This window comes from Onychomys torridus, chromosome 9, assembly GCF_903995425.1.
Source record: "Onychomys torridus chromosome 9, mOncTor1.1, whole genome shotgun sequence".
Lineage (NCBI taxonomy): Eukaryota > Metazoa > Chordata > Mammalia > Rodentia > Cricetidae > Onychomys > Onychomys torridus.
The window spans coordinates 53477919-53497507 of NC_050451.1; the positions used below are offsets into that span (position 1 = coordinate 53477919).

At 40.5% G+C, this 19589-nt stretch overlaps 1 protein-coding gene across 1 annotated transcript in view; it reads right to left on the bottom strand.

Moving 5' to 3' along the window:
* Window positions 1-19589, bottom strand: part of Hmbox1 (homeobox containing 1) — a 140522-nt gene that overhangs the window by 83118 nt on the left and 37815 nt on the right. The window contains exons 2-3 of the mRNA XM_036198652.1: window positions 7613-7692; window positions 478-954 (exon numbers count right to left, since the gene is read on the bottom strand). Of these exons, the coding sequence (XP_036054545.1) occupies window positions 478-954; window positions 7613-7635 (500 nt within the window). The 5' untranslated portion in view covers window positions 7636-7692. The remainder of the gene's footprint in view (window positions 1-477; window positions 955-7612; window positions 7693-19589) is intronic.

Sequence of the window (19589 nt, forward strand, 5' to 3'; positions counted from 1 at the left end):
TGTTGAACCCACTGCTAAAATTAAAACTTCAGCTTTTTTTAGAGGCAGGATGGTATCTATGGTTGTTCAAATTATTGCACTGATTGAAATGATGCAAGGAAAATTGAAGAATGTATGTATTCTACATCATGGTGAATTTATCTTATCACTCAGAAAAAATATTTACAATGAAGGATTAAGGATTGGATTATATGACCTTCTGTCAGTCAAAAATTGTCTGCTAAAGCCATAAATAGAGAAAGCCCTCTGACAAATCAAGAGACTAGAAAAGCCTCATCACACAGGGAAAGAGCTGAAGCAGAGAAGAAAAAAAAATCTGATCTAAAACCACAGTTTCAAGTTTTACTTTCAATTCCAAAGAAGGGAGGGAAAAACCATTGTTCTTATTGGAAAGTTTCTGAAATACAGGCAATTATTTTAAAACAATCTTAAAAACATAGATGTTTGGGGAAATTCAGAATAGGCAAAGTAACTAACCTCATTAATTCCTCCACTTTATCATCTACATCAAGGTCCTCTTCTGAGGCTTCAAAGCTATATGACCTCTGACCCATGCTGTTTGCATGGTATCGAGATGGCGACATCTTCCCATTGGATGTGGACAATCGATCGTTGTTCTCTCTCCCATTTTGATTGGTAGTGCAAGGCTGTGGGGAGGTATCATAACTGTTGCTGGGTGAAGGGGACATTCCAGAGTGCTGGGTCTGCGTGGAAGCTGTGGCTGTAGAGGAAGATGCTGGAACATTGTTGGTACTGTTTCCATATGAGCTTCCCCCGTAGCTGGACCTCCTTCCAAACTTATCACTATGCTCTTGATCAAGACGGTCCAAAGTTTCTAATGCATGGAGAATTTCATGTTTGGTCATCCCAGTACGCCGAAGACGTTGGAGCAGATCTATCTGTTCTATGGTAAATCTGGGTTCATCTGTATAGTGAGACATGGTTTCCAGCAAACTGGGGAGGGGAGGGGGGAAGAAAAGGACAAAAATGAAGTGCCTTCATTGTTAACTAACAAAAACATTTCACCATCAAGAATCCTCAGCAGAAGAGGCTTGATCTCAGCACCAGCTCACTTCACTGAGTATAAAATTGTAAGGGATAGGGTGATGGCTCAGTCATGTGACAGATCTGTTGTGTAAACAGGGGTGTCTAAGTTCAACCTCCTGCACCAATGCAAAAGCTGAGTGCAGCAGCACAGGACAGGAGTTCTAGCACTGGAGAAGTAGAGGTAAGATCTTTGGGACTTGCTGACCAGCCCAGTCAAGCTAATCAGTGAGCTGTGGTTTCAGTGAGAGCCTCTGTCTCAAAAAATAAAATGGAGCACAACCGATGAAGATACCCAATGTCCACTTCTGGCCTCCATATGCATTCACACACATATTAGTAACACACAGACAAAAACAACAACGACAAAGACAAGAAATGAGTCCTAATAGATGTTTTTGTTGTGACTTGGATTGGTACAGATTCTGAGTTTAGTAGAAGTGTATCAGTTATAACATAAAACCCAACTTATAGACTGGGCGGTGGTGGTGCACACCTTTAATCCCAGCACTTGGGAGGCAGAGGCAGGCGGATCTCTGTGAGTTCGAGGCCAGCCTGGGCTACCAAGTGAGTTCCAGGAAAGGCACAAAGCTACACAGAGAAACCCTGTCTCAGAAAAAAACAAACAAACAAACAAACAAAAACCGAAAACAAAAAACAAAAAAACCGACTTTAAAAAAGATTTTATATATTTGTAATTTTGTATTGAGTGTTAGACTGCATGAATGTATGGGCACCACATACACGCAGGGCCAGAATCGGCCAGAAGAGGGCAATGTATGTCCTGAAACTGGAGTTTTGGAAGTTGCCATGTGGAGGCTGAAATCCAACCTGGGTCTTCTGCAAACACAAGTGCTCTCAACTGCCGTGCCATCTCTCTGACCCCTAAAACCTGACTTCTGAATTCAGGAGTTTTGAAAGTGATAACCATCTCTATTTTAATTTGTATTTTCTAGTGACAGATATGATAAGTAGCAGAGTAGCCTTGAAATAAACAATTGCTAAGAGAAACAAAGTCAAGAAATTTTCTTATCTATTAAAGACAAATGTGCTGTAGGCCAGTACCCTAAACCTGTTGTAGAGCTTACTATTTCTTCCCCCTGACCTTCACCCATACTGTAGAAAAATCCAATTGAATCTCTTTTACTAAGAAATTGGGCAAGAATTTCATATAACCTCACCTAATCCGCTTAGCAAGTCTCTATGGTAGATACAATTTATTTGTTTTGTTTTTTTTTTAAATGTCACATTATGAACTGTTAAGGAAATTGAGGCTTAGGATACATTTGTACCTTTCAGAAAGTCTAAGACGATCTGGGCAACAGACTGAGTTCAAGGACATCTTGTCACTTAGTGAGACCTGTCCTTTTTTTTTTTTTTTTTTTATTTTTGGAGCTGAGGACCTTGCGATTGCTAGGCAAGTGCTCTACCACTGAGCTAAATCCCCAACTTGTGAGACCTGTCTTAACATAAAACTCCAGTACTCTTTAAGAGCAGTTTATATTCTTAACCACTGAGCTACCTCTCTGGCTCTATTGTTTTTTTCAATGATTGCCAACCAAAATAATTTACCCCTGAATTTACTGGCTTGGCAAATTTCAGTTTCTTCTCATAATTATTTTTTCATCTTCATAGGTACTTTCCCTTGAAAATAAAAGGCTTGTTTTGGTATCTCCAGTCCTCATCCAATCAATTTCATAAACTGTTCTTCCCTTAGATACTTAACTTTAGGAACTATTTTTATCTATGTGCAGCAAAGTTAACCATATTTTCCTATCCTGTTCAGTCAGTGCAGATCATTAAGTCATGCTCTGTTCTTCAAGCCTCCCTCTAATATGACACAACACTATCTATTAGCATAAAATTTCACAGTATCCAAAATATTTTACATCACTTAGGATCCATTAACAATAGGAAACCACTTTTATTCCAATATCATAAAGAGGGAAATAGGGTCCACCCTTACTTGGATTGTCCAGAACACCTAATCATTTCTAAGCACATGTTCTTGGGTCAGCTCTTCCCAGCTTCTGGTGAACAGGCAACCACAGGAATGAAAACTTGGCTCTCTTCAAAACATTCTACTTACACTATGGTAGGGTGGACAATAAGTGTAACTGTGCTAAGCCACAGGAAGACTTTCGTGAAGCAGGAGCTGGGGGGAATAAAGCAGATAACGCAAACATGCAGGGAACAAGGGGAAAGCCCTGCAGCATCCATCCTATTGCCGTCCCTGGAATTCTTCAGTGCTTAGAGCCCTGCTCTTCTTTCGTTTGGTGGGACAATCAACTTCCCTTTACACTTCACTGTGTTTAAGTGGATGTCTGTAACTTGTACCAAGAGCAGCCCCTGCTGCCAAGGGAGCTAAAGCAGAGGTCACAGTTGCCAGGGTCAAATGAGTAACATAGAAGAGAAGGACAGCAACGTCCTGAGCAGGATCACACCATGCACATGACACCGAAAACACACACCCACCCACACACACCCACCCACCCACCCACACACGATTAGAAGCTTTCGTGGATATTAAGAACACTATGCCGATGTGCATCAATATATGGTGGGATATATTATGCCATTTTCTATTTGTACTTCTCATAATTTACCTACTGCAAGCACAGCTTCATAAAATAACAGTAGCAAGTGACCTGTACAGGTAATCTAGGACCATAATGCCAGCAATCCTTACATGACAAAAGAAGATGACATGGAGGGGCTAAGTTACTTTTCTCATGCACGAAGATCATTCACAGGAGAGGGGGCAGTTCTGCTTTAAGTTACTAATTTGAAGCAGGCTCCAGCTAACAGTATTTGAAAATAACATAGGAATTTTGACACTCAAATAATATAGACAAAGATTAAAATAGAAAAGAACAATTCAGTTCAGGACTTATGGCTTAAATCCTAAACTGACACTGTAAGACCACAGAACATTTTGAGATATTAACCGTATTTTGCAATAATTCCTAAAATCTTTCTAGATAAGCCACAAGGCCTGGGAGAAACCTTTTTAAATGATATTCCAAAGATGGACAACAGAAGAGTCTGGCTAAGGCATTCAGAAATGCTGAATGAGCACTGAAATCATAGGGGCAAAAGTAACATGCACTGTAAAGCATCGATAGTTAAGTTTTTTGGCAAACCAAGTTTTCTCTCCGATTATTTCTGCTGTTTTTATCTTGTCCAGAATGACTAGGCAGAACCCACTTTGTCCTGTGTGGTCACTGTAGGATGATTCAAACTTTCCAGGCCCTTCTTACAATTTATATACATTGCTCCCTTTCTTGATTATTGCTACCATCAAAGAAGTGGCTTCAAAATAAGAAAATGACATGTAAGAGTAGGTAAGAAATAATGCTATACAGGGAACTGAGCTTCACAGTAAAATGATCCTGTAATTCAAACTACTAGGTAAACTGACTAGAGCCTAAGAAGAGTCTATGACTATAGACCATGTGTAAATTTCCCTTTCCTAATAAACGGATTTTATAAAAAGTATAGTTATATTCCAGCGTGTCAATTACACTTTAGTATTTTTTAAATTAGCACGGATTAAGCTCTATTTTGTGCAGTTTGGAGGATAATCTGTTGTGCAGCTTTAAAATGATCTCCGACACTACCACACATGACAGATACATCTATAAGGCACAGCAGAGCTGATGTTCATCATGTAAGGATGCAGCTCAGGAAGCTCCTCCTTTCACTCTTGGAGGGTAAGGTACTTTGCTGTTTCGGCATGTCTGAGACACAGCCTTGCTACATAGCTCAGGCTGTTCTCGGACACATGCTCTTTCTGCCTTCCCGTCCCAAGTACTGAGATTATCACCAGAGTCCTACACATAAGAATCTGGAGTCAACACCTGTCCACTTGAGAACTCTCCCTACTTTTAGGCAAGTTACATTAAACCTTCCCAGACCCTGTAGTAAGTTGCTGACTAGAAGTACTAGCCTTCAAAAAATTTAAGTTTGACAGACATTTTGAAAGCTTTGTAGCTTCACCTGCCAATACTTTGCAGTGCCCTCCAGCATCAAGTGTTAAAAAAAAAAAAAAAAAGAAAAAAAGAAAAGAAAACACAGGAAACAAAAATCCCTTGTTGCTGTTTTCATGTGGCAATATATTCTTTAATTACTGCGTTCCTGTCACAGCATCCCACTGCACTCCTCTCTATCCTGTGGCTCCCAAAGTCCTTCTACTTCCTCTGTTCAGAGTTCTGGGCCTTGGAAGGCTGGAGAGGATGACACAGAGGTTCGCTTTGGGGCTGAGCCATCAGCAGTCACTCAGGGTGGTCTCTATGTGTCCCTTCGTGACTTCACAGATCTCTACTGTGAAGATCAAGTGAAGTTATCACTCCTGTAATGTACACCTAGGTCATAGGCTTTATTTCTCCACCAACTGAACAAGTAAGCTTCAATAATTTAGAAACTCACTGTGTAGTTGAGATGTACCACAACTGTACTTCAAGTACAGTCCTCTGTCTGAGGTTTGTTCATTTTACTTACCCACTCCTCAAGAACTATAAACCTTTCCAGGTGTGGTGACACAGGAGACTGAGGCAGGGGGATTAGTTCAGGGTTATTCTTGGCCATGTAGCAAGTTTGAGGGCTGTCTGGGATACACAAGACCCTGTCTCAAAAAACAAAACAGGACTGAGAACCTAAGCAGAGGGGTTTCTTTGTGTGCCAATGAATTGTGTGATTTATGAAATTCTATTTTGGTCATCTCTTTATTTCCACTATATACAAGAAAGACTGAGTTAAACACACTTAAAGTTTATAGACAGAGAAATAAAAATTTGGTGTCAAAGAGCCAGAGAGAGGTGTTGGTACACACCTACAATCCCAGCACTCAGGCAGCATGTTTGTGAGTTTAAGGCTAACCTGAGATACAGAGCAAGTTCCAGGCTATTTTAGACATAGGAGACTCCATTCTCAAAAAACAAAGATGTGGGGGTGGAGAAAAAGAAATGAAACAGCAAAAGACAAAGACAGCAGCAAGCAGGCAAGCAAGCAAGCGGGTGGGCGGGAGGGGCAAAGTCCCCAAGATAAAGTGCCTTTGCTAGGGCAGAGCTACTCAGCAGAAATGCAGGCGACAGTCTTATCATCTGGATCTCCTCCAGAGACTGCACTAAATCACAGAATCAATGTATGTGTGTGTTGAGGGGTGGAGGAGGGGTTTCAAAGAAAAACCTAAATAATAAATAAAACCAATCTTAATGTCTACTTATTAGATTATAGAACTGTCAACCAAAACAGAAGAAATTTAAGTGAAACAGACTCCAGCAAATTTCAGAAATTACTTAGGCTCAAGGCACTCTGCAACTAGACGCTAAAGATGCACTTAATGAGCTAATAGGCCCTTTATCTTCTCTAATTTCTGAAATTCCGGGAATACTTTTATTCCGAGGCCTACTTTATATGAACTGGTGGTTACAGTTCATATTCCAGCACAAAAACATTCTTGACACACCACCACCATCTCCATTTGTATCTCTGCCTTGACTCCAAAGACCAGCTAGCAACATTAGCTAACAGGCAGAACTGCGTTCCTATCTGCGGTAGCGAAAGAGAGACGGCCATGGCATCCTCAGGAGTTTGCATGCAAATCAAGCATTAAGTGAGCGTGCTTTTTATATCCTGCTTGTTCCTAAGAATGCAACTGGGGCTCTCACCAACACTTAGCCACCTATGTGACCAGCTTCTAGACTATTAAACAGTTAAAAATCGTGACTATGGGGCTGGAGAGGAGGCTCGGCAGTTAAGGGCACTTGCTGTTCTTACAGAAGTCCTGAGCTTGGACCTAGCACTCACATTCAACAGCTAACAACCACTCAGGACTCCAGTTCTGGAGGCCTCTGTCCTCCTTGAGCACGTGTACTCGCTTGTGCACACCCACATTTGCATATAAGTAAAATAAAATAATTCTTTCTTTTTTTGTTTTTTCAAGAACGGTTTCTCTGTGTAGCTTTGCGCCTTTCCTGGATCTCACTCTTTAGACCAGACTGTCCTCGAACTCACAGAGATCCGCCTGGCTCTGCCTCCTGAGTGCTGGGATTACAGGCGTGCGCCACCACTTCCTGGCTAAAATAATTTTTAATGAAATAAAAAATATGAAAACTTTATGTTTAAATGAAAAAGTGTTAAAATACAATGTTGAAAGTAAAAATGGTAAAAAAAAAAAAAAAAAAAAAAAAGAAGAAGAAAACAAAAACAAAAAAAAACCCTGACAGGTCTGAAACCTCATTCTCCCCACAGGATTACACTCCTTTACCTTGATGTCAAAGAACATGCACCATTTGAATAGTTTCCTAAAAACTTATTTGACCTTGGGCTGGCAAAATGAGTCAGAGGGTAAAAGTGCTTGCCGTTAAACCTGCGTTTAAGTACCACCTTCCACCAACCTGTCCTGACCTCCACACACAAGCCGAAGCAACTAAATATCCACCCCACACATAAAGAGATAAATGTCATTGAAACCAATTCTTCGAATTCTAAGAGCATTTGTTATCTCAATTCTAATCACCTAACATTCCTAGAGGGACTGACAGGAAGAGCTGAGAAGGATACTTACACCACTGGAAAGGAACTGAGCATACTTTACATGAGGCGGATCAATGGCCTTTCCAGAGACGGCCAGCCTTATTTACCATTCTGTAGAACAGAGACAGAAAATTGAGAAACCGTTATGCAACTCAGCATTGAACAAAAAGTTTAATTATGCAACTTTGGGGTATTAAGAGTTAATATTAGACAATCTTTTTTTCCAAATTTATTTTGTAATTTTGAAATGAAATACTGAATTGGAGCAAAACTTAAAAAACACAGAAAAATCGCATTAATAGATTTCCAAATGATTCTCCTGGTGGGGGGAGCAATAAAAAAAGCCACCAAATTTAACTTGTTATCAAGAACCACCACAGAAGTGGATCTAAACTTGCAATGAGATGCACACATTGTAATGGCACTCAACCCACCCTTAACTGGAAAGTAAGCCTTGGCCCGCATCCATGCCAGGCCAGTGCTCTGCCACCGAGCTCCACTCTCCCCAGCTTTCAGCCATCTTTTCCATAATACCAGACACTTATGAAGACTCTTATAACAAAGCAAGCCCCAGCATAGCTTAGCTGCAGGTGAGTTTGGGGGTCTACTGCTAAGTGCAATGCTTACCTTGCAGCTAGGTGGACTCGATTTCTCTGAGTCTCAACTATCATAACAATAAAAAGGGGGTAACATAGCAACTTCAGAGAGCTATTCAAGAATGATATTAGTTTTTAAGTGGGAGTGATGAAGGACTCCACAAACAAGCACTGGTAGGAGCTACTACTACCAACTTAAAAAAGGGATACATATTCTGCTGACTCAGATGACCAACACTGCACAAATGAGTGACAGAGTGACTACTGAGACACTTCCACCGTCTTCAATTTCCCATGCGCACGCACACACACACACACACACACACACACACACACACACACACACAGGAATCAAAACCAAAGACTGAATTTATCAGCCATTTCAAACCTTAACTATAGAGACAACTATTTTCATAAATTGCAGGTTAAGAAGCTAATTAGTAAAAATGCTGACATGAAAGACTCACACTGAAATACACACCGTCATTTAACTATTTTAAGCAAGACCCAAGTGTCTACCTATGACTGATGCCCGAGGGTGCACAGTAAAGTCAGAAACTCTGCTCAGCCACATACCCTAAACTGCAGTGTTAATGAAGTTACTGCTACAGCTAATTTTCTTGCTAATTAAAAAACAAATACCAAGCCGGGCGGTGGTGGCGCACGCCTTTAATCCCAGCACTGGGGAGGCAGAACCAGGCAGATCTTTGTGAGTTCGAGGCCAGCCTGGTCTACAGAGAAATATCCAGGAAAGGCACAAAATTACACAGAGAAACCCTGTCTCGAAAAACAAAACAAAACAAAATAAAACAAATACCCATCTTTAAAATAAGTGTAAAGTACAAAGAAAATCTACTTTTAAAAATACTGCCAATTGCTTTCTCAGTTAAAGTAACAATTTTTTTTCTTACATTAGATACAAAAATATATATTCCAGGCAGAAAAAGGCAATGTTAAAACTAAAGCACAGCAACACACGTAATGACAAAATTAGAAGATGGTAGACCTTCTACACACTTTAACAAAGGACGGAAACAGGTCTTCAATAGCTTGCAAAAACAAATAATAAGAGCACCCAAACAAAAAACAGATCTAATAGCTCTCAGGATTTCTGCCCAGAGGTAAATACTATTAAGTTTCCTGTTGAAATGAACTATGGCCGGGTGGTAGTGGCACACACCTTTAATCCCAGCACTCGGGAAGCAGAGGCAGAGGCAGTTGGATCTCTCTGAGTTCCAGGACAGCCTGTTTTACAGAATGAGATCCAGGACAGGCACCAAAACTACACAGAGAAACCCTGTCTCAAAAAACCAAAAAATAAAAATAAAAAAATAAAAGGAAGGAAGGAAGGGGGAGATGGAGGGAGGGAGAGAGAGAAGAAGGGAGGGATGGATGGAGGGAGGGAGGGAAGAAAGAAAGAAAAAAAGAAAGGAAGGAAGGAAGGAAGGAAGGAAGGAACTGTGGAGGCTGAATGGACAGCTCAGAGGTTAAGAGTACTGAATGCTCTTTCAGAGGACCCGGGTTCAATTCCCAGCACCCACATGGCAGCTCACAATTGTCTGTAATTCCAGTTCCATGGTAAAACACTAAAGCACATTAAAAAATTAAAAATTAAGAAAATGAACTATGCATAACCCTTTATATATCTGACAAACTTTCTTTTTTAATTGCAAACTTAAAACAAACAAACAAAAACCTAAAAAAAAAAACCCAAAAAACAAAAGGCAGGTTGTGGTGGCAAAGGTCAGCAGGATGTGCTGGAGGCTGAGGCAGGAGGATAATGAGTTAGAGAATAGCCTAGGCTATACCCTGGCCCAGCAAGATGGCTCAATTGGTAAAGACACTTGCTATACCAGCTTGGTGAGCTGAGTTCAATGCTCCAAACCCAAGTAAAAGTAAAAAAGAACCAATACCATGATGTCCTCTGACCTTCAAGAGTGCACTGTGACAGACACCTGAGACTGCCACCCTCCCTTCACCATGCACATATAGACACACAGTAATAAATAAACAAATTAACAAAAAAAAAAACCCCTAAGCCAGCATGGTGGTATAGGCCTTTAACCTAGCACTCAGGAAGCAGACAGAGGGTCAATGCAAATTCAAGGCCAGCCTGGTTTACCCAGTGAGTGCCAGATCAGTTGAGAGCTGCATAGAGATCCTGTCTCAATAAAACAAAGACTGGGCCTGGGGAGGCAGCTCAAGGAAAAGTGCTTGTCACATAAGCATGAAGAACAGCTTGATTCCCAGCACCCACGTTAAAAACAACAGCAACAAAATTAATAAATTATTTTAAAACAAAGAAACAAAAATAATTTATGAATAAAAAAACAATTAGTTAAAACAAGTCAGGCACAGAGGTGTTCTGAAGAAGTGGAGATGGGAGGATCTCTGGAGCCTGCAGGGCTAGCTAATCAGTGGGGTCCAGGTTCAGTGAGAGACCTTGACTTTAAAAAATAAGGGGAAGTGCAAAAGAGGAAGACATGACATTCATCTCTGGCCTCCACGCACAAACATACAGATACAGAGATGAAGAAAAGACAAGATGAAAATTTGCAAACATTTTGCAACACAGAAAGAATCTGGAACTAACTGCTTAATACATCCAACACAGTCTGGACAGTTAACAAGTCAGACACCACAGCACCCTCCCACCCTGTGCCTAAGGTTGTTTTTACTCAGATTCCAAGTCTCATCATTGTCAAAAATAATTCCTAGCAACTTTCAATATCTGCTTTCCAAATCTAGAATAGATTAGCCATAAAAACTTTGAAGTAATTAAGTATATAAAAAGGCTTAAGAATTAAAAATACTGCTGGGCGGTGGTGACTCACACCTTTAATCCCAGCACTCGGGAGGCAGAGTCAGGCAGATCTTTGTGAGTTCGAGGCCAGCCTGGTCTACAGAGTGAGATCAAGGACAGGCACCAAAGCTACACAGAGAAACCCTGTCTCAAAAAGGAAAAAAAAAAAAAAAACAGTCCGTAAGAATGAAAATTAAAGGCCAGTTATCTGAAGAAAGAAAAGAGAACTATTTATTTACAGATACACAGAACAAAGCCGATCCTCAAAATTGTCATTGTTTATGATCTGTGTTTAAAAAGGAAGAAGACTATGACATGAGTGTACTTTCAGGTTGTTTTGTTTTGGCAGAGCTGAGGACAGAATCTGGGGCTCCAACATGCTAGGCCCCACACCACCACTGCACATCCCCAGCCTGAAGCAATTTTTTGTTAAAGACAAAACAATTAAAAGCTTATGCTTTGGGACATTAATCAGAGGTGTTTCACTCATGTCAAACATTTTTTCCTTTGAACAGTTCCAAATAAGTACTGCCTTCTATATTTAGCATCTATCTGAGAGGCAGATGGTAAATGTGGGGTGAAGAGTGGTTGGTGACATGTGCGAAGACAGATTCACACATATAGAAATTTAAAAAGCATCATGGTTAGAATATTAGGGGTTGGGGGTTGGGGATTTAGCTCAGTAGTAGGGTGCTTGCCTATGAAGTGCAAGGCCTTGGGTTTGGTCCTCAGCTCCAAAGGGTTAAAAAAAAAAAAGGAAGAAAAGGAGGAAGAGGATTAGAGCTATCCAGGTGGCCCATTCAATCCATCCTAGCACCTGGGAAGACCAGCCTGCCACAAAGTAAGACTAACCTGAGACCCTGTGTGCCCTCCTACCACCACCACTACCAAAAAGATAGAAAATACTAAAACTAATTTTTCAAATAAGTCCTCCAGGTAGTTTCAGACTATAAATTTAATGACTATTCTCTCAGCCAGATTCACTGGGCTTTATGTGACCAATTTCTTAAAGTTCATAATCACCTGAGAAACATTAAGACACTAGCTGCCCAAGGTCAATCAGCTTTTCTTACAGAATTACAGGCTTCATCTTCAAACTGTAGGGTTAATGATGCCAATATTATTTCTGCATTGTTTCTCTGGAGCAAATATTTCACTGTGATAGGTGCTGTGAGATGCACTGAGTATGTTCAGCATTCATGATTAAACAGGCTGGTCACATACCATGGAGACTTTTACTCTGGAAGAATTATTATACACACTACCTTTAAGATCTCACAGCCCTGCAGATACCTCTGCTACTTCTACATTCCCAGTGCTGGGAAAAATTCATGGAGAGCTTTACCGATAAAGATCTTGCTTTTCTAGATTCTAAGGTTATTTCTTGTCACTTCAACTCACCTGGCTTGACAGATACTGACTAAATTTCTGTCCTTTTTTTCTTTTATTCACACAACTTTTAAAATATCAGCATAATGTTTGCAGCTTCCAGACTAGGCATTCCTATGGCTTTCTCATTTACCCCTGCAGGACCTTCTTTCATTATGGTGGTAGGGCTTCCCTAGGGAGCATGGCTCCTCAGCTCCGACACAAGACTTCTGTAGTGCAATGAGTGTAGTGTTCAGGGGCCGTGTGAGAGGAATAGCAAATAGCTTTGGAACTCATGGAATATGACCAGGCGGTCAGCACAATCACATTGGGTGAGCCTTGGAGAGGCAGAGCCCCAAGGACTATGTGTCCTGAGGACCTCATGCTGTTATTGAACATAGCTCTGCTTATTGCCCTAGAGGTCACCATGTCCCTCATCATCTATGAGTTGTATGAAAACTCTCAGGGGGTTTCTAGTCCCTCACTGGGCAGTTACTGGTACATAAATAATGGTGATTGACTTTTTCCAAGCATTGGTGCTAAGCAGATTAATGATTCAACCACGATCCTTGGAAGAATTTAGACATGTAGAGTGTTAGTAAAGTTAGATTAAGATGTTTTTGTTAATAGCTTTGAAGTAGAAAATCTTGGGAAATAATTTAAAGTTAAGAAAGGCACACTTTTAATAGTTGAGCAAGGGACTTGTTGAAGTCAAAGAACAAGAACAAAGGCAGCCCAGTTAATAGCCAACGTGTCTTTCTTGCTAAAGATGGGTTGGTGATCAAAGGCGATGATTAATTCCCTGTATCCATTTCTGCCTCCAGCTTCCTGATATAATTTAATTAAAAAAAAAAACTGTTTATGATTGGGTGTGCACCCTGAGGATTTAAGATAGAAATTATTGTTCCTTATATATATAAAATTTAGATTTGTGATTATTTTAAGATTTTTTTTATAAGATTGCCTTTTGAGATAAACAATAAAATCATTGATCCTTAATTTGTAACCTCAAAATGCAGCCTGCCAGATAAAGAACTGGCTGAGAAAAATACCTTGCTTGCTTACACTGGTAATCTACAAGAAGTTGTTTAGATATGAATGTATGTGGGTCTTTGTGAATAATTTGTTTTTCACCTGTAATATGTAAAATGTTTAATTACATAAGGGAAATGAGAAACATGTTGTTTTTTGCTTGTATTCATTGTAATCATTTACATGAAGAAAAGTAGAATATAACTACATTGTAATTTGTATATTGCTTGAAAAATCTTGCTGGGGTATATAAGCCGTACGGAAAAAAATAGAAGGAATACATACAGAATGCCTGGGAAGAAGGAAGAAACATCAAGGTAGAAGAACAGACAAAGAATAGAACAGAGCAAGCAACAGAAAGAAAAAGAAAAGAAGAACTAAGCTTTGGCCCTCAGAAAGGTCTCCTGTGTGTGTGTGCAACTATATGTAGAAGAAAAACATCAGGAAAGAGTTACGGGAAAAAATAAGAGAGACCCTGACATGTTGGTGAGGGTCTGTTTGTATGCATGGGCATGTGCGTGCATGAGTGAGTGAGTGAGTGCGTGCGTGCGTGCGTGCGTGCATGTGTGTGTGTGTTTTCCCCTTTTTCACCAGCCCCAGAGAATTAAGTTTTGCTCCCTCAGAGAAAAAAGTCAATTGGATGATTTGCTGCTGACTCCAAACCTCCTCTTCAGTTCCTGACCTGCTGAGAGCTGGTTCTCATCAGTAGCATCAGGGAATTAGGTTCCCTGGTCCTAGAAGAACACTTTAGATGCTGTGCCCCATCATGAGTCTTTTTGTGTATGCTTCAGATAATTGATAGTTTGTTTGCACAGTCATTGATCAAATGCCCAGGGAACAATTATACTTTTTCTCTGCTTTCTTTAAACTCTGCTTTAAAAAAAAAAAAAGGCAAAACAGTCACATATTTGCTTTTTTTCTAATCACATACCAAGTACTTATTACTATCTATTCTTTGTGTCACCACTGCCTAGTAGCTACACCTGCTCTTAAAATAGTATTTGGAACATAAAAGGCACACATTTATTAACAGAAAGAAGAAAGTAAAACATCCACATCTATATGGCTCCTGGGAAGGAGTCCCTAGGCTATGTACCTCATTACTTGATAATCCCCAGGTATATCAATGCATACAGTCAGAAGAGTCCCAGAATTGCCACACAACTGCCACAGTCTCTATGACAGTCTAATACTACAGAAATTACTGGTCGTGATTACCTTAAAACATGGTAAATATGGTCATTAATCATTCATTGCATACTTTATAATTTCGCTGCTATTAATAGTGTGTATCTGGTAACTAAACTATGCTGTGAATTCAAGGAACACTTACCCCTAGTCAGAGTTGAGCCTGCATCTCTCCCTGTGCACAGAGCTAATACACTGACAGCATTAGCACCTTCAACAGCATCGTTAGCATAGAGGTCACTTCTTTGTGGCTTCATTGTTTCTGAAAGATTTGTAGCTATATGCTCTGTTTTGACATCGGGTACACTCAAATTCAAAATCTATGAGCAGGGTGGTGGTGGCACGCCTTTAATCCCAGCACTTGGGAGGCAGAGCGAGGCAGATCTCTGTGAGTTTGAGGTCAGCCTGGTCTACAGATCAAGATCCAGGACAGGTACCAAAACTACATAGAGAAACCCTGTCTCGAAAAAAAAAAAATCCATGAATGGAGCAGCTCTGTTTATAATGTATTATTACACCAGAGTCCTTTCTACGGAGGTCTCAGGGTATTCCAATCCCACGGGCTTATTACTGTTAAGCTACACATGACCCCTTTCCATTCTTACTGAATTACCATAAAAGTCTGTATTAGCAGGTAGAATATCTCTCCTAGAGCAGTTGTGTATCATAAACATATGAACACCTTTTACAGGAGAAAATTCGAGGTAGGAGGAAGTCCAAGCTTTTTAAATAGCCCCCTTACTTGGAAACTACTGGCTTAAAGGACAATGAAAACTATACACTAACCCAATGTCATGTATCTTAGGTGAAATATAATGTTGCCTCGGTATAAAGGAAAGTTGAGCCTAGTATTATCTTTTTTTTTTTTTTTTTTGGTTTTTCGAGACAGGGTTTCTCTGTGTAGCTTTTTGCCTTTCTTGGAACTCACTCTGTAGCCCAGTCTGGCCTCGAACTCCCAGGGATATGCCTGCCTCTGCCTCCCGAGTGCTGGGATTAAAGGCGTGCACCACCACCACCCGGCCAAGCCTAGTATTATCAAAAATAATTCTTCTGGATCTGAAGAAGTAGCTCAGTCTTAGTGTTTTTGCCTAGCATGCTCAAGGCCCTGGGTTCAAATATGAGCATTAAAATGCATTAATATATAGGTTTGTGTATCTATGCTGCAATATCAATAATTTCAAGCTGAATACTTAACAAAATAGTTACCCATCATTAAAGGTAAATTTGATAGCCCCTAAAATATATGCATGTCAAAGGAGTTCCTATCAGATATTGCACCAGTTGCCTTTATGTCCCCCACTAGTCTCTAGCCTCTACTTCTCATCTCACATCGTGAGTACCTGCCCTGGCCAACAAGCTCCCCTGGCCCTTCTGAAATACACCACCTCCCTCCAGCCGGAGTGAATTCCTATGTAGAGACAGCTAATGCCTGTTACAATATTCCTCTACTGTGCTGCTACAGTATACAACATGTAATTGTCTCCCTACTAGAGTGGGAGTTTAACAGCAAGGCCTATTTCCTATCAGCTTTGTAGTCTCGTTCCCTAACAGTGTGCTGACCTCGCAAGCAGTAAACAAACCTTTGTTTAGTGCAGACATTACAGAAATACCTATTTATTTTCTTTCTTTTGTGGTGGGGTGTGGTTTTGAGACAGGGTTTTTCTGTGTAGCCTTGTCTGGCCTGGAACTCACTCAGGCTGGCCTCCAACTCACAGAGATCTACCACTGGGATTAAAGACATGTGCCATCACCGCCCGGCAAAAATACCTATTTTCAAGTCTCAATCATATAAGATAGTCTTAAATTTCTAATTTGGAAAGCACAAAGAGTCTGCAATACTAAAATTTAAAATATGTAACTGACCATTTTTCAGACAATTGATAAGCATGTATTAATTACACATTATAGAAATAAATGAGTTTTATTCTTGAAAGGTGAAGAGTGTATGTTACCAACAATTTATAATCTACATCTACACTACATTTAGAAGCAAACTGTGGTAATATCAGAGGCCCCTGAGGTAGCTAGAACACTAAACTAGAATTTAGAAACAAAACAGCCTCACGCTGTTTAAACGGCAACAGTCCCTGGCATTTCCTACCGTAGGCAAACGGAAAACCATGAGAGCAGCGCCCCGGCCGCTGTGATCAGTCTTTACAGTCACTCATCTTTTAAAAGACTCTCCTCGGATCTAAAACAGAATCCGTTCCTGTTTGACATACATCTGGAATATTCTGATAGTGCAATACAATAGTTTATTCAGGAAACCAATCGCTCTCTGCCGCTCCTTCACTCGTTTGAAGCCTCCACTGCTCACCTTCACAGGCAGGATAAAGCGACAAAAGTGACCAGAGCACAACTTGTCGCCCGGACAACTGGAAGAGCCAAATGTCCCCTTCATTTTGCACTTCCCTCAACCCAGCAGTTTCCTAATGCTTACTCACAGAAATAATTGCAGAATTAAAGGAAGTGGACTCATTAAGCTATAACAGGGCAAATCATAACATCTTAGGTTAACTGGTGCTAATGAGCAGACTGTATTTTCCAACCACCTCAGTTTATAAATAAATGACAACAAAAAAATTCTGATACACCACACAGAGCCCTTACTCCTTCCTAGATGAGCCCAGCATCCATCAGGCATTGATAGAAACAAGGCCCTGCAATCATAAATACCTATCTTTTGCATGTCTGAAGCACCTCAGTAGAACCCAGGTGCATTCTTAAGAATGTTACCATCAAGAGTTAAAACTCCAGTCTCCAAGACTCAAAGGAGGACAAAATCCTAAATTTGATCATCACCAGCAAACACCGCTGACCTTCACTTATCTAACCAGTCCTTTGATTTTTTTTTTTAAACTTCTGACTCTCAGCACCCATTTCCACCTCATTGCTTGCTTTTAGTTAGCCTTAAAATTCACTAAGTTGATACCAGTGAGATGGCTCAGCAGGTTGTATAGCCCAAAGACCTGAGAGAGAGCTGACTCTGGAAAAGTTGTCTCTAACCTCCACACATATGAAGTGTGGCACACGCATGCCTGCACTCAATCCTGATATCCTCCATCCACAAACTATAAATAAAACAAGCCATCGGTAATTCTGGGTTACTGGTGTGGTGGCTCATGCTTATAATTCTAGCATTCAGACAGCTGACATAAGAGGACAGCAAGTTCAAGACCAGCCTGGGCTACACAGCCAGACCCCACCCCTACAAGTGACTTGAAATCACTAGTTCTTAAGTAATGCTGCTGAGTTGTATATTGTGTGGTCCTCACTAGCTTCACTGTAGATCATATCCAACATGAAAGTTATAACAACTGCCTACATTACTTTTCACAGACTTAAAGGCCATTTCTGCTAAAATCAATGGTGCTTCAATTGAGCCTGTGTGAGTGTGCACATGTCTGTCTGTCTGTATGCATGCATGTGGAGCGTGACCTTCTGATTTCAGGAGGCAGAAAACACCATACATCCCCTGAAGAGAATGGTGACTGACTATTTCACCTCCCATCATTTCCCCACATCTTAACTCTCCTGTTCTTTTTGGACAATTAGCCCTAAACCCTACCTCCAGTGAGGCAGATTTGAGACTCAGGTTTCCCATCTCCATGCCTGGCTACCTAGTGAAGGAAAGAGTTTAAAAAGTCTTCGTTACACATTTATTTATTTATTTATTTATTTATTTATTCTTATTTGTTTACATGCATATGTGGAGGGCAGAGGACAACTTACCATATAGGTCTTGAGGATTACACTCAGGTCACAAAGCCTGGTGACAGGCAACTTTACTCACTGAGCCACTGGCCCACAGAGGACTTTTTTTTTTTCAAAACTTGGTTCAGTGACATGTATACTGAGTGGTGGACAAAACTGGTCTGATCATTAACACTAGAAGCCAGAAACCTAGTTCCTAGGTTAGTGTTTACAATGATCTACACAACAGATAAAAGAAAAAAGAAATACAGATGTCTGGAAACATAAGGACTTTAAACAGCATCAGTTGTAGATTTTACTGAGTTTAGAGTATTACCAATGTGCAGAGAGAAGCCTTCTCTTGCTTCATTAAGCAATAAATTCTGTTAATTGCTAATATATTTTCTGAAATACTATGCTAAGAAAAACTGTACAACAGGCCAACATTTGGCCTCCTTTTTACCTAAAAGTTTATCTTTATGCTCAAGTCCCACATACCTTGTGTCCATCTGTTACTCACGACTTCAACAGACATTTAGAGAGGGCAGAAAACAAGCAAAGCCGGGAGAAGCATGGTCATAAAGACACAGCCCTGCTCACATAGAGCTTTATTAGTGAAAGACAGAAAAGGGTCAATGTAGACTCTACATCGCAGTAAACATAAAAGAGAAAAAGAAAGCTGGGAAAGAGGGAGGGCTTGAGGGCTACAGGACTTAGTTTCCAGTTTTAAACAGCATGCTCAGAAAGGCTCACTGAGGAAATTAAACTGAAGACTTGAGGCAGGGAGCAACCATACAGATAAGGGGGAGAGGGCATTTCAAGATCTGGAGTCCAGAAATAGCCTATCAGGTTCAGGAATGACAAGCACAAGGATGTATGAGAACAAGGGGTAAGTATTAGAATACAGACTAAGCAGGAAGCCCTTCTAACCGTGTAAGATCAAAGGGAACCTATAGTTTCTACTTACAAGAACAAAATACCTCCTTAGCTAATCACCTTAAGGGGTAACTCAGCAGGAAACCTAGTATGGATTGCTAAGGGCAGAATTTCTAATACCAACAGGGTAGCAGAGAACTTACTTTCGTATATGCCCAGCACTTTAGAGAGCATCATCCACTACCCTTGGACTAGCTTTAAAGCACTGCTATCCATTTACTAGGTGAGGACTGAAGGCAGGGGACCAGGGAATTTAGCTCTCCACAAACTGCAAGGGAAAGGATCAGCTGGCCAGGCAAGATAGTACACACCTGTAATTGCAGGATTCAGAAGGCAAGTGGATCATGAATCCAGGACCAGCCTAGGCTATACAAACTCCTGTTTAAAAACAG